Genomic DNA, 14,967 nt, shown 5'->3' with positions numbered 1-14,967 from the left:
AATCTGTTAATCATATCCTTTTCTACAATACAGTAAGATCCATTTATGCTGTCTCTTCACTGTATATAGCGTTAAAAATAAAATCTAATGTTTTTTTTTTTTTTTAAAGAAGCCATCCGTGCTTGACTTTTTTTTTTTTTTAATTATTTATTTATTTATTTATTTATTTTTGGCTGTGTTGGGTCTTCGTTTCTGTGCGAGGGCTTTCTCCAGTTGTGGCAAGCGGGGGCCACTCTTCATCGCGGTGCGCGGGCCTCTCACTATCGTGGCCTCCCTTGCTGCGGAGCACAGGCTCCAGACGCGCAGGCTCAGCAGTTGTGGCTCACAGGCCCAGCTTTTCCGCGGCATGTGGGATCTTCCCAGACCAGGGCTCGAACCTGTGTCCCCTGCATCGGCAGGCAGATTCTCAACCACTGCGCCACCAGGAAAGCCCCAAATCTAATGTTCTTAAACTTTTATTACCACCGTTTATTTTTCCTTCATAGCCTTCCTCCATTCAAACATTCATTCAACAAATATTCACTAATTGCCTAGTACTGTACTATGATAGTCCTTATAAAACACCAAATTTAATTATTTTAATGGCTACTTTAATTACAAAGTTATAAAATGCATCTGGGGCAACTTTTTTTGCTTCTATAAAGAACATTACAGCATTCAAAATCCAGCGATATTCATGGGAATGTGGTGCACAGGCACACACAATGCATAATGCATGTATCACACGTAAGCATAATCATAATAGATGTGGGTGTGTCTCTACTTCCTTTTTGATGTGGGTCAGGGATGGATAAAGATTGGCAGAGATAGTCAAGTTGGGGAGAGTGTTACAAAAAAAGAAAAGAGGAGTAGGCATAGGAAAAGGATCAAAAGGAGATAATAAAACTTTGACACATATGACAAAGACTGGAGAAGCTTCTTTGGACATTGACTCTAGGAAAGAAAACCGCCCCACAGGGGATGAGAAAGTAAGACCCGTATGGAGGGCAGCTGGAGCATGAGTTCAAGGTCGAGTACTTTGGAAGTTGCTGGAGGTCAGAGGACCCAAGTTTCACTCTCCTCTTTCTCCAAGATTCTCAGTGGTAAGAGAACACACACAATGGGGGTGCCAAATGCACACCAGAGGATCATCCTGACTAGTGGGCCACATAGTACCAATGACTCCAAAGAATAGGGCTTTCTGCTAAACTATGTTAGCACATGTGCCTTGCGTTATATTCCTGGTGGGTCTCCTCATACCCTGCCAGCTTCATGGAGGACCCCAGGCTGGACTCACACACCCAGTTACTTCTCAAAACTGGCCCCTGCCTTGACCCAAGTGTGCATACTTATGGGAGTCAGAAACCAAGGAGAGCCCATGGACTCTCTTACCCACACAGGAGGCAGACAGTCTAGAGAGATGCGGTGGGATATTTTTGCTTCGGAAGAACAGTGACAACCCCCAGTGATGTGGATCAAGGTCTGATGGGTTCTGAGAGAACATCAGCCACTCCCTGCCCAGGTGAAGAACTGAGTAAGTGGTGGAAACGGGTATGGAGGTTTCCACTCCAACACTCCTCCTCCAGGACACAGACCAGAGGGCATCTCCACTTTGGAAACATGCAGAAAAAAAGAAAAATGACTCCCCCTTTACCAGAAAGAATCGTTATAGCTTCTCTAACTTCAATACAAGACACATTTGCTGAGTGTGTGGCTCCAGGCCCGCCTGAAGCTTGGATTTCTGACACAATCTTACCTGTTATTATTCTTAGCACAAGTCAGAAAGCAGAGTTCGGAGCATTTATTTTTTAACTCACATTTTCTTTTCTTTTTTTTTTTAAGTTTTTTTTTTTTTAACATCTTTATTGGAGTATAATTGCTTTACAATGTTGTGTTAGTTTCTGCTGCATAACAAAGTGAATCAGCTATACGTATACATATATCCCCATATCCCCTCCCTCTTGTATCTCCCTCCCACCCTCCCTATCCCACCCCTCTAGGTGGTCACAAAGCACCGAGCTGATCTACCTTTGCTATGCAGCTGCTTCCCACTAGCTATCTATTTTACATTTGGTACTGTATATATGTTAATGCCACTCTTGCACTTCGTCCCAGCTTCCCCTTCCCCTTCCCCCTCCCCGTGTCCTCAAGTCTATTCTCTACGTCTGCGTCTTTATTCCTGTCCTGCCCCTAGGTTCTTCAGAACCTTTTTTTTTTTTTTTAGATTACATATATATGTGTTAGCATATGGTATTTGTTTTTCCCTTTCTGACTTACTTCACTCTGTATGACAGACTCTAGGTCCATCCACCTCACTACAAATAACTCAATTTCATTTCTTTTTATGGCTGAGTAATATTCCATTGTATATATGTGCCACAAATTCTTTATCCATTCATCTGTCGATGGACACCTAGGTTGCTTCCATGCCCTTGCTATAGTAAATAGGGCTGCAATGAACATTGTGGTACATGACTCTTTTTGAATTATGGTTTTCTCAGGGTATATGCCCAGTAGTGGGATTGCTGGGTCATATGGTAGTTCTATTTTTAGTTGTTTAAGGAACCTTCATACTGTTCTCCATAATGGCTGTATCAATTTACATTCCCACCAACAGTGCAAGAGGGTTCCCTTTTCTCCACACCCTCTCCAGCACTTATTGTTTCTACATTTTTTGATGATGACCATTCTGACTGGTGTGAGGTGATACCTCATTGTAGTTTTGATTTGCATTTCTGTAATGATTAGTGATGTTGAGCATCCTTTCATGTGTTTGTTGGCAATCTGTATATCTTCTTTGGAGAAATGTCTATTTAGGTTTTCTGCCCATTTTTGGATTGGGTTGTTTGTTTATTTGACATTGAGCTGCATGAGCTGCTTGTATATTTTGGAGATTAATTCTTTGTCAGTAGCTTCATTTGCAAACATTTTCTCCCATTCTGAGGGTTGTCTTCTGGTCTTGTTTATGGTTCCCTTTGCTTTGCAAAAGGTTTTAAGTTTCATAGGTCCCATTTGTTTATTTTTGTTTTTATTTCCATTTCTCTAGGAGGTAGGGCAAAAAGGATCTTGCTGTGATTTATGTCATAGAGTGTTCTGCCTATGTTTTCCTGTAAGAGTTTTATAGTGTCTGGCCTTACATTTAGGTCTTTAATCCATTTTGATTTTATTTTTGTGTATGGTATTAGGGAGAGTTCTAATTTCATATTTTACATGTAGCTGTCCAGTTTTCCCAGCACCACTTACTAAAGAAGCTGTCGTTTCTCCATTGTATATTTTCGCCTCTTTATCAAAGATAAGGTGACCTTATGTGGGTGGGTTTATCTCTGGGCTTTCTATCCTGTTCCATTGATATATATTTCTGTTTTTGTGCCAGCACCATACTGTCTTGATTACTGTAGATCTGTAGTATGGCCTGAAGTCAGGGAGCGTGATTCCTCCAGCTCCATTTTTCTTTCTCAAGATTGCTTTGGCTATTCGGGGTCTTTTGTGTTTCCATACAAATTGTGAAATTTTTTGTTCTAGTTCTGTGAAAAATGCCACTGATAGTTTGATAGGGATTGCATTGAATCTGTGGATTGTTTTGGGTAGTATAGTCATTTTCACAATGCTGATTCTTCCAATCCAAGAACATGGTATATCTCTCCATCTATTTGTATCATCTTTAATTTCTTTCATCAGTGTCATAATTTTCTGCATACAGGTCTTTTGTCTCCTTAGGTAGGTTTATTCCTAGATATTTTATTCTTTTTGTTGCAATGGTAAATGGGAGTGTTTTCTTAATTTCACTTTCAGATTTTTCATCATCAGTGTATAGGAATGCAAGAGATTTCTCTGCATTAATTTTGTATCCTGCTACTTTACCAAATTCACTGATTAGCTCTAGTAGTTTTCTGGTAACATCTTTAGGATTCTCTATGTATAGTATCATGTCATCTGCAAACAGTGACAGCTTTACTTCTTCTTTTCCAATTTGAATTCCTTTTATTTCTTTTTCTTCTCTGATTGCTGTGGCTAAAACTTCCAAAACTATGTTGAATAATAGTGGTGAGAGTGGGCAACCTTGTCTTGTTCCTGATCTTAGTAGAAATGGTTTCAGTTTTTCACCATTGAGAACGATGTTGGCTGTGGGTTTGTCATATATGTCCTTTATTATGTTGAGGTAAGTTCCCTCTATGCCTACTTTCTGGAGGGTTTTTATCATAAATGGGTGTTGAACTTTGTTGAAAGCTTTCTCTGCATCTATTGAGATGATCATATGGTTTTTCTCCTTCAATTTGTTAATATGGTGTACCACATTGATTGATTTGCGTATATTGAAGAATCCTTGCATTCCTGGGATAAACCCCACTTGATCATGGTGTATGATCCTTTTAATGTGCTGTTGGATTCTGTTTGCTAGTATTTTGTTGAGGATTTTTGCATCTATGTGCATCAGTGATATTGGCCTGTAGTTTTCTTTCTTTGTGACATCTTTGTCTGGTTTTGGTATCAGGGTGATGGTGGCCTCGTAGAATGAGTTTGGGAGTGTTCCTCCCTCTGCTATATTTTGGAAGAGTTTGAGAAGGATAGGTGTTAGCTCTTCTCTAAATGTTTGATAGAATTTGTCTGTGAAGCCATCTGGTCCTGGGCTTTTGTTTGTTGGAAGATTTTTAATCACAGTTTCAATTTCAGTGCTTGTGATTGGTCTGCTTATATTTTCTATTTCTTCCTGGTTCAGTCTTGGAAGGTTGTGCTTTTCTAAGAATTTGTCCATTTCTTCCAGGTGGTCCATTTTATTGGCATATAGCTGCTTGTAGTAATCTCTCATGATCCTTTGTATTTCTGCAGTGTCAGTTGGTACTTCTCCTTTCTCAGTTCTAATTCTGTTGATTTCAGTCTTTTCCCTTTTTTTTTGAGGAGTCTGGCTAATGGTTTATCAATTTTGTTTATCTTCTCAAAGAACCACCTTGTAGTTTTATTGATCTTTGCTATTGTTTCCTTCACTTCTTTTTTATTTATTTCTGATCTGATTTTTATGATTTCTTTCCTTTGGCTAACTTTGGGTTTTTTGGTTCTTCTTTCTCTAATTGCTTTAGGTGTAAGGTTAGGTTGTTTATTAGAGATGTTTCTTGTTTCTTGAGGTAGGATTGTATTGCTATAAACTTCCCTCTTAGAACTTCTTTTGCTGCATCCCATAGGATTTGGGCCATGTGTTTTCATTGTCATTTGTTTCTAGGTATTTTTTGATTTCCTCTTTGATTTCTTCAGTGATCTCTTGGTTACTTAGTAGTGTATTGTTTAGCCTCCATGTGTTTGTATTTTTATACAGTTTTTTTCCTGTAATTGACATCTGGTCTCATAGCACTGGGGTCAGAAAAGATACTTGATATTATTTCAATTTTCTTAAATTTACCAAGGCCTGATCTGTGACCCAAGATATGATCTATCCTGGAGAATGTTCCATGAGCACTTGAGAAGAAAGTGTATTCAGTTGTTTTTGGATGGAATGTCCTATAAATATCAATTAAATCCATCTTGTTTAATGTGTCATTTAAAGTTTGTGTTTCCTCATTTATTTTCATTTTGGATGATCTGTGCATTGGTGAAAGTAGGGTGTTAAAGTCCCCTACTATGACTGTGTTACTGTCAGTTTTCCCTTTTATGGCTGTTAGCATTTGCCTTATGTATTGAGGTGCTCCTATGTTGTGTGCATAAATATTTACAATTGTTATATCTTCTTCTTGGATTGATCCTTTGATCATTATGTAGTGTCCTTTGTCTCTTGTAATAGTCTTTATTTTAAAGTCTATTTTGTCTGATATGAGAATTGCTACTCCAGCTTTCTTTTGATTTTCATCTGCATGGAATATCTTTTTCCATCCCCTCACTTTCAGCCTGTATGTGTCCCTAGGTCTGAAGTGGGTCTCTCGTAGACAGCATATGTATGGGTCTTCTTTTTGTATCCATTCAGCCAGTCTATGTCTTTTGGTTGGAGCACTTAATCCATTTACATTTAAGGTAGTTATCGATATGTGTGTTCCTATTACCATTTTCTTAATTGTTTTGGGTTTGTTATTGTAGGTCTTTTCCTTCTCTTGTGTTTCCTGCCTAGAGAAGTTCCTTTAGCATTTGTTGTAAAGCTGGTTTGGTGGTGCTGAATTCTCTTAGTTTTTGCTTGTCTGTAAAGGATTTAGTTTCTCCGTCGAATCTGAATGAGATCCTTGCTGGGTAGAGTAATCTTGGTTGTAGGTTTTCCCTTTCATCACTTTAAATATGTCCTGCCACTCCCTTCTGGCTTGCAGTTTCTGCTGAAAGATCAGCTGTTAACCTTATGGGGATTCCCTTGTATGTTATTTGTTGTTTTTCCCTTGCTGCTTTTAATATTTTTTCTATGTATTTAATTCTTGATAGTTTGATTAATATGTGTTTTGGCATGTTTCTCCTTGGATTTATCCTGTATGGGACTCTCTGTGCTTCCTGGACTTGATTAACTATTTCCTTTCCAATATTAGGGAAGTTTTCAACTATAATCTCTTCAAATATTTTCTCAGTCCCCTTCTTTCTCTCTTCTTCTTCTGGGACCCCTATAATTCGAATGTTGGTGCGTTTAATGTTGTCCCAGAGGTCTCTGAGACTGTCCTCAATTCTTTTCATTCTTTTTTCTTTATTCTGCTCTGCGGTAGTTATTTCCACTGTTTTATCTTCCAGTCACTTATCCGTTCTTCTGCCTCAGTTATTCTGCTATTGATTCCTTCTAGAGAATTTTTAATTTCCTTTATTGTGTTGTTCATCATTGTTTGCTCTTTAGTTCTTCTAGGTCCTTGTTAAACATTTCTTGTATTTTCTCCATTCTATTTCCAAGATTTTGGATCATCTTTACTATCATTACTCTGAATTCTTTTTCAGGTAGACTGCCTATTTCCTCTTCATTTGTTTGGTCTGGTGGGTTTTTACCTTGCTCCTTCATCTGCTGTGTATTTCTCTGTCTTCTCATTTTGCTTAACTTACTGTGTTTGGGGTCTCCTTTTCACAGGCTGCAGGTTCGTAGTTCCTGTTGTTTTTGGTGTCTGCCCCCAGTGGGTAAGGTTGGTTCAGTGGATTGTGTAGGCTTCCTGGTGGAGGGGACTGGTGCCTGTGTTCTGGCAGATGAGGCTGGATCTTGTCTTTCTGGTGGGCAGGACCGTGTCTGGTGGTGTGTTTTGGGGTGTCTGTGAACTTATGGTTTTAGGCAGCCTCTCTGCTAATGGGTGGGGTTGTGTTCCTGCCTTGCTAGTTGTTTGGCATGGGGTGTCCAGCACTGGAGCTTGCTGGTCGTTGAGTGGAGCTGGGTCTTAGTGTTGAGATGGAGATCTCTGGGAGATCTCTTGCCAATTGATATTACGTGGGGTCGGGAGGTCTCTGGCGGTCCAACGTCCTGAACTCGGCTCTCCCACCTCAGAGGCTCAGGCCTGACACCCGGCTGGAGCACCAAGACCCTGTCAGCCACACAGCTCAGAATAAAAGGGAGAAAAAAAAAGAAAGAAGAATAAATTAAATTAAATTAAATTAAATTAAAAAGTTGTTAAAGTAAAATTTTTAAAAATATTATTAAAATAAAAAAAGTTTTTAAAGTAATTTAAAAAAAAAAGGAGAGAGCCACCAAACCAATAAACAAATCCACCAATGATAACAAGACCTAAAAGCTATACTAAGATACACATAAAAATCAGAAACTAGTCAGTCAGATACAGGAAATCCCAAGTCTACAGTTGCTCCCAACGTCCACCACATCAATTTTGGGATGATTCGTTGTCTATTCAGGTATTCCATAGATGCAGGGTACATCAAATTCACTGTGGAGATTTAATCTGCTCCTCCTGAGGCTGCACAGAGAAATTTCCCTTCCTCTTCTTTGTTTGCGCAGCTCCTGGTGTTCAGCTTTGGATTTGGCCCTGCCTCTGTGTGTAGGTCACCCTCTGGTGTCTATTCTTCGCCCAGACAGGATGGGGTTAAAGGAGCGGCTGATTAGGGGGCTCTGGCTCACTCAGGCCGGGGGGGGAGGGAGGAGTACAGAATGTGGAATGCGGGGGAGCCTGTGGCGGCAGAGGCCAGCGTGACGTTGCAGCAGCCTGAGGCGCGCCGTGCGTTCTCCCAGGGAAGTTGTCCCTGGATCACGGGATCCTGGCAGTGGCGGGCTGCACAGGCTCCCGGGAGGGGCGGTGTGGAGAGTGACCTGTGCTCGCACACAGGCTTCTTGGTGGCCACAGCAGCAGCCTTAGCGTCCCATGCCCGTCTCTGGGGTCCGCGCTGATAGCCGCGGCTCGCGCCTGTCTCTGGAGCTCGTTTAGGCGGCGCTCTGAATCTCCTCTCCTCGCGCACTGCGAAACAATGGTCTCTCGACTCTTAGGCAGTTCCAGACCTTTTCCCGGACTCCCTCCCGGCTAGCCGTGGCGCACTAGCCCCTTCAGGCTGTGTTCACGCCGCCAACCCCAGTCCTCTCCCTGCGATCCGACTGAAGCCGGAGCCTCAGCTCCCAGCCCCGCCCACCCCGGCGGCCGAGCAGACAAGCCTCTCGGGCTGGTGAGTGCTGCTCGGCACTGAACCTCCGTGCGGGAATCTCTCCGTTTTGCCCTCCGCACCCCTGTGGCTGCGCTCTCCTCCGCGGCTCCGAAGCTTCCCCCCAGCCAACCCCTGTCTTTGCCAGTGAAGGGGCTTCCTGGTGTGTGGAAACTTTTCCTCCTTCACAGCTCCTTCCCAGAGGTGCAGGTCCCGTCCCTATTCTTTTGTCTCTGTTTTTTCTTTTTTCTTTTGCCCTACCCAGGTATGTGGGGAGTTTCTTGCCTTTTGGGAGGTCTGAGGTCTTCTGTCAGCGTTCAGTAGGTGTTCTGTAGGAGTTATTCCACATGTAGATGTATTTTTTGATGTATTTGTGGGGAGGAAGGTGATCTCCACATCTTACTCCTCCGCCCTCTTGAAGGTCTCCCTCACTTTTTCTTTATAATATTTTTCTCATGGCTTAAGCCTGAGGTCCTACGAAGTTGAGGGATCAGGCCCAAAACAGTCTAATCTCAGGGAAGAGCTTCTCTCTATTAAAGGGGCCAAATCCCATCAAGCTGGCTCGTCTGCTGGAACGGGAGAACGAAATGTGGTTTCTTGGCTGTTGGCCTCAAGGGAGCCTCTTGAAAGAGCTTTTATTTGATGTTCCTGAAAACTGGAAGGAACAAAAAGACACGAGGGTGGGGGGTGGCGATAGAGCGAGTTCCAGGAGTCAGTGAGGATGGGAGGGAAGGCCTGGTGGAGAGAGGCCCTGTACAGGGGGCTGTATCCATGCTGCAGCCCCAAACTGCAGCCCCCTGCCTGGGCAGGGACGTTTGCAGTTTCATGAGGTAGAGTCTGGCTGCATTCCCTGCATGGGCCCCACACAGACCCTTCCTCAACAATCCCCCATCCCAGGGCTGCTGGGATGTGTACCCCAATGTCCTTACTGTATGCCTCAGGTATTGGGGAGCCCACACATGCCTGAGCCGGCACATGTGGCCAGCCCTCCTGGCTCCTTGCACGGCTCTCTGGACCACCCCGTGGAGACCGTCTCAGACACAGGTAACTCTGTTTGGTCTTTGCTTTTTAGACAAAGGAATTGCAAGTAAAGCTTTAAGAGATTAGGGACTGAAGAAAGATTGAAAAAGAGAGTCTGTCCTCTCCTTGCCAAACAGAGACAGACCTGCCACATTGGTAGAGTGCACTAGAGTCCTCCAGAAACGGTTTCTATGGTGTGGATTTCTGCAGAGATCCAACAGCCAAGAACCCCCAAGGGCTTGGGGGTCTGGCAGGTAGAAGACCCCCAGAAAACCCAGCAAGATCATGATTATGCAAGGATAAAAAGAAACAAAAACTGTGCAGACAAAAAGACTGGCAGAGAAGACTACAAAATGTTAGGAAATTAGATTACATACGACATCGACCCTGGAGTCAGCCAGGCTTGGATTTTCATCTCAGCTTTGCCACTTACCGGCTGTGCTGCCTTGGGTATGTTGTCTAACTTCTCTAAACCCCAGTTTTCATGTCTGCAGAGGGAAATAATAGCACAAACTTCAGAGAGGTGTTGTGAAAATTACATTACATAATGTTTGCAATTACACAGCAGAGTGCCTAGTCCTTAAAATAATGCTCAAAAATGGGAAACGATTGATTATTGTGGCTTCTAAGCAGTGAGACTATTGGTAACTTTTTCCTTCTCTTTGCTTGTATCATCCACATTTTGTACGATGAACATGTATGACATATGCTGAATCACAGCTTGGCAGCTCGACAAGGGTTCTTTCCATCTAGGCTTATTCAGTGAGGCTCCTCACAAGGGTCTTCAGGCCTGCTGAGTGCAAACCATTCTTCTGCTGGAGGAACCTCTGCAATGGGGACCATTGGGATAATGGGACCCAGAGGACTAGAAAGGAGCGTCCCTGAAGACAACTGTGTTGTTTTCCTCTCTCTAAGTGACCAAAGACCCTGAAAGAACACCAAGCATCACTATGTGCAAGTAGCAAGAAAACACTGAGATGCTCTTTCAAGCACTATGCCATCCAAGATGCTCTAAGTTACATTCCTTTCCTGCCAATGTCATATAATGGGCAGAATCCCATTCTGTGACACTGGGGTATGGTTTGCTCCATATCCCTTGCCTGAGATATGGGGCAAACCATGGAGGCCAAACAAGAGGCTCAAGCAGTCAAAGGCAGCTTCTCTGGAGCCCCGTCACTCCCCCGGCCTCACCCCTCCTGGTGGGCACAAAGGCTCAGGCACCTTGGCTGGGTAGTAGGCAAAGTAACCAAAGCTCTTCAAACTACAGCAATTACAAGCAACAGAGATAGCAAATAGGAAAGAGACAAGTGGAGATTCACTGCCTTTTCTGTCGGCCTTCAACAGGTGAAATACGTTTGTCCCCAAGAGGGTAAACCAACAGCTCATGGAATTTAGAACTGAGGATGACCTTACAGTTCTAAGCATTGATTCCCATATGAAATTTGATTTACTGACATACCCAAGGTCAGTGAGAACTCAGGGAGTGGTTTAGGTCAATTCAAATAGCAGCGCCAGGACTAGAAGCCAAGCCTCCTAATTTCTAGCCAGGGATGCTTCCTCCAAAGATGGATATTGTTTTGCCTCAAATTACTGAGATTACTGGTTCCGGAAAGTGCCACCTTCCTGAAGGTGCTTACTACAGGGGCCATTGTACAAATTGGAAGAAGGCAGATCTTGGATGCACGTTGGGTAAGAATTGGAAGCGAAGCCTTCCTACTTGTCTTGTCCTAGGGCTGCTCTTGCAGACCCCAAACAAATGCCAGCAGGGCTAGAAGACACCATGCCAACCTCCAGTTGTTGGCTCCATGGCTCTAGCAGTGGGGCTGGTGATGAGAATGAGAACACTGACTTCTTTCCCAGCCTGGTCATTATCTGTGAATGGGAACAACAGATAAGCCCCTCACAAAAACCATGGCAATGATCAGAAGATAGACTGACTGCCAAATGCTGGAACAGACATGTCTCTACATGAGTGCTATCCATGATGTCTGGACAATGATATGTTTGGTCCTTGGAAAGTCATCATCTCCATCACTGATGACTAACGTATTTTCAGAGACTAAACTGGGGGGATAAACAAGATGAATATAAAAATTCAGCTGAACATCATTAATTATTTTTTAAAGCTTTCAGATATAGTTCACATACCATGCTATTCACTCACTAAAGGTATATAATTGAATGGTTTTTAATAGATTCACATAATTTTACAACCATCATCACAACCTAATCTTAGAGCATTTTTATCACCCCCAAAAAGAAACTACTCATCCCTTAGCTGTCATCCCCCAGCTCCCCAATCTTCTCCTGCCCTAGGCCACCACTAATCTACTTTCTGTCTCTACAGATTTGCCTATCTTAGACATTTCATAGAAATGGAGTCACAATATGTGGTCCTTTGTAATTGGCCTTTTTCTCTTAACATAATGTTTTCAAGGTTCATTTATGCTCTGGATTAATTCTTCTTTTCATAGTTCTTAAAGCATCTTTTCTGGATCTTTCAGGGCTTTCTGGGCCATCCTCAAACATTTTGGTTACTATTGGAAATCAGAATGAAAATAAATTCTATTTATCCAAACTTTTTGTGTGCTAATGGAGGTGGCATTGTATTATTTCTAAGATGAGGTAAATCAATTTGTGTACCTGTACCAACAGTCACTAGATACCTCAGCTTCAGAAATGCTTAGCTGTGCTTTGTGGGTATAGTTTTCTGGTCATATATCAATCTAGAGCTTATTGCAAGAAGCAATTATCCCCAAAATAACAGAGCCATGGAACTTGGGAAAACTCCCTATTTCAACAGATGAATTTTGCTGCATCTTAGGGATGCACTATCCTGCCCTCTGCTGAGCAGTATGTCAGGAAGACTAAAAATCAGAAGAACATGAAGAGACAGCAAAGAGCCAGAGGACCTGTTTCTGACAAACTCACCTTTATTTGTTCATTATTCAAAAACAATTTAAAGGGCACCTACACTGTGTAGTCACTGAGCTAGCAGTAATACAAACTTGGGGCAGTGATCCTTGTCCTCCAGTAGATCCTTGACTGGGACGCTGCCCAGAACACTTGTCTCTGGTGGCAAGTCAAAGGCATCCCAGAGGGAGGTGATAAAATGTTAAAACAGCATAGATCCTTAGAGTGAAAGAGAACTGGAGTGAGATTCCACAGTCCCAAATCTCAAAGATTATGTGTAATAAATCACCCAAAAACCCTGAGTGGCTTAAAACAATAATAGTAATTTATTATCTCTCAAAGTTTTCATGGGTCAAGAATTCAGGAGCAACTCAGTGAGTCGTTCTGGTTCTGGGTCTCTTGTGGGGGCTGTAATCAGATGTCAGCTGGGGCTGGAATTATCTGAAAGTTTGACTGGGGCAGAAGGGTATGCTTGCTGGGTGGCCCACTCCCAGAGTTGGCAAGTTGATGCTGGCAAGATTGTTCCTCTCCACGTGGGCCTCCCACAGGACTCTACATGTCCTTACCACCTGAGGGCTGGCTTCCCCCGGAGTGAATGATATCAGAGACCCAGCTAACAGCTGCAATGTCTTCTATGACTTGGTCTTAGTCAGTCACCTACATGACTGCCACCATATTCTATCAGTCACAGAGCCAGCCCCAAGTCAATGTGGGAGGGACCACAAGGACATGAAAACCAGGAGGCAAGAGTCATTGAGGGCCATCTCAGAGGCTGGCTACCACATTACTATTCAGTTTTTCTTGCATTTTCCACCCTGAAGGTCAAAGTACAAATTCTTAGCTGCTGTTTGAATCCCTTCTTTAAACCTCCACCAGGTATTCATTCAACCACTGCCTGAATCCTTCTGGGCAGGAGTTCAAGGTCCTCCAACTCTGACCACTCTGTCCTCAGATGGCACTGACGTCCTCTGCAGGTTGAGTCAGTTCCTCCTCTATGTGAGGCCTTCAAATACTTATCAAGAGCAACCATGTTCCGCCAATAGACATTGATTTAGTCAGCATCAGACCCAGTGTGCTAGCAGCTGGGGATACAGCAGTGAACAAGATACAGTTTTTGCCTCCAAAGAGCTCATTTTGGTTTAGCTTCCTCACTCTACTCCAGCAGGCTCACACCACCCCCCATGAGCAAGGGACCACTTGTCCATCTTCTCTATATCTGATCGCAGGGAAATCTCTTCTCTTTTGCCAAAGCTCTTCTGGTAGCAAATAACAGAGAACAAAACTCAGATTGCTTCAAGAAAGCAGATAAATGTGAACAAGAATTGGGATCGTAAAGGTGCTCCAAATCTGAGACAAATCTTTAATGTTCTTAAAGTATAGTTTAAGAGACCTGGAGCTGATTTATGGAAAGCAGCAGATTTTTAAAATACTGCTCTAATACCTAGCATCCTTCCTTAACTCTTACTAATTATAGTAATTATAAAGGCTTTTTCTATAGATTATTTTGGATTTTCATATCATCTGCAAATAATTCAAGTTCTGTTTCTTCCTTTCCAATTCATATACCTTTTCTTTTTTCTTGTTTTATTGTACTTGTTAAGACCTCCAGTATAATATGGAATAGAAGTAGTGATAGTAGACATGACTACCTTATTTATCAATTCTTTTTTCTTCCAGCTCTGATAATGGCAGGGTAGCTTGTATCAGATGAAACCCACTTGCTGACAACTATAAATTATGGACAAAATATTAAAATAACTGTATAATGTCCTCAGAGAGTAACCAAAAGCAGGCAGAAATTAGGGGGATACAAGCCTCGAAAGAATGGAAGTAAACTCTGTGAGATTCACTTTTAACCAGCTTTTCTCCTGAAGGCACTCCCCAGTCTGCCTGGAGCATGAGGACTGGAGTTCAAGCAAATAGCAGCAGTCTTATTAGGCTGAAGAATCTGAGATGAGAGTTTGGAGCTGCCAGACAAGTCTGCAATTGAGAGGTGGGGAAAATATGGGAAAGGAGGGGGCCAAAAATCTATATATGGATACCCCCTCAAGTCCTTGCTGACTTTGTAAATGCATATCCATAGGGAGAGACTCTAATGAGCCCACAGGAAAAGAATAGCTGGAAGGCGGAAAACGCTGGGCAGAAATTTCAATAGAAAGACAGACTTTAGAGTTTAAGTCTCTCCAAATTAGAGGAGTTTGGTAAACACTTCAAGCTTTTCAACAAAAGTCTAAAAAGGCCATGCCCTATGATTAGGAAGCACATCCCAGGACTAAGTGCTATACCTTAGGACTAAGTGCTATACCTTAGAACTAAGGGCAAAATTCAAATAGACCCACCCTAACAAAGCCTAAAACCAAGCCTTCACAAAATCCAGGTGATCTGCCAGCAGATCTGCTACATCTGCTAGAACAAAACCCAACATTCTTCAGAGGAAGATAACAGAATCCAGATTCTCTACAATGAATCAACCACAATGTCTATACAATAAAAAAGTACGATACATATGAAGAAATAAGAAAATGTGATGACAAGTCAAAA

The 14,967-nt window shown here is 42.5% G+C and overlaps 1 protein-coding gene across 1 annotated transcript in view; it reads right to left on the bottom strand.

Annotated features, from left to right (window-relative positions):
* Positions 1-9,963: 9,963 nt before the first annotated feature.
* LOC118881561 (S-adenosyl-L-methionine-dependent tRNA 4-demethylwyosine synthase TYW1) overlaps positions 9,964-14,967 on the bottom strand; it is a 203,470-nt gene continuing 198,466 nt past the window's right edge. Inside the window, exon 16 of the mRNA XM_036826659.1 lies at positions 9,964-10,001. Coding sequence (XP_036682554.1) covers positions 9,996-10,001 — 6 coding nt within the window. The 3' untranslated portion in view covers positions 9,964-9,995. The remainder of the gene's footprint in view (positions 10,002-14,967) is intronic.

This window comes from Balaenoptera musculus, chromosome 15 (assembly GCF_009873245.2).
Source record: "Balaenoptera musculus isolate JJ_BM4_2016_0621 chromosome 15, mBalMus1.pri.v3, whole genome shotgun sequence".
NCBI lineage: Eukaryota > Metazoa > Chordata > Mammalia > Artiodactyla > Balaenopteridae > Balaenoptera > Balaenoptera musculus.
The sequence above is the reverse complement of the archived record's forward strand: the minus strand, read 5'-3'. Positions and strand labels throughout refer to the sequence as shown.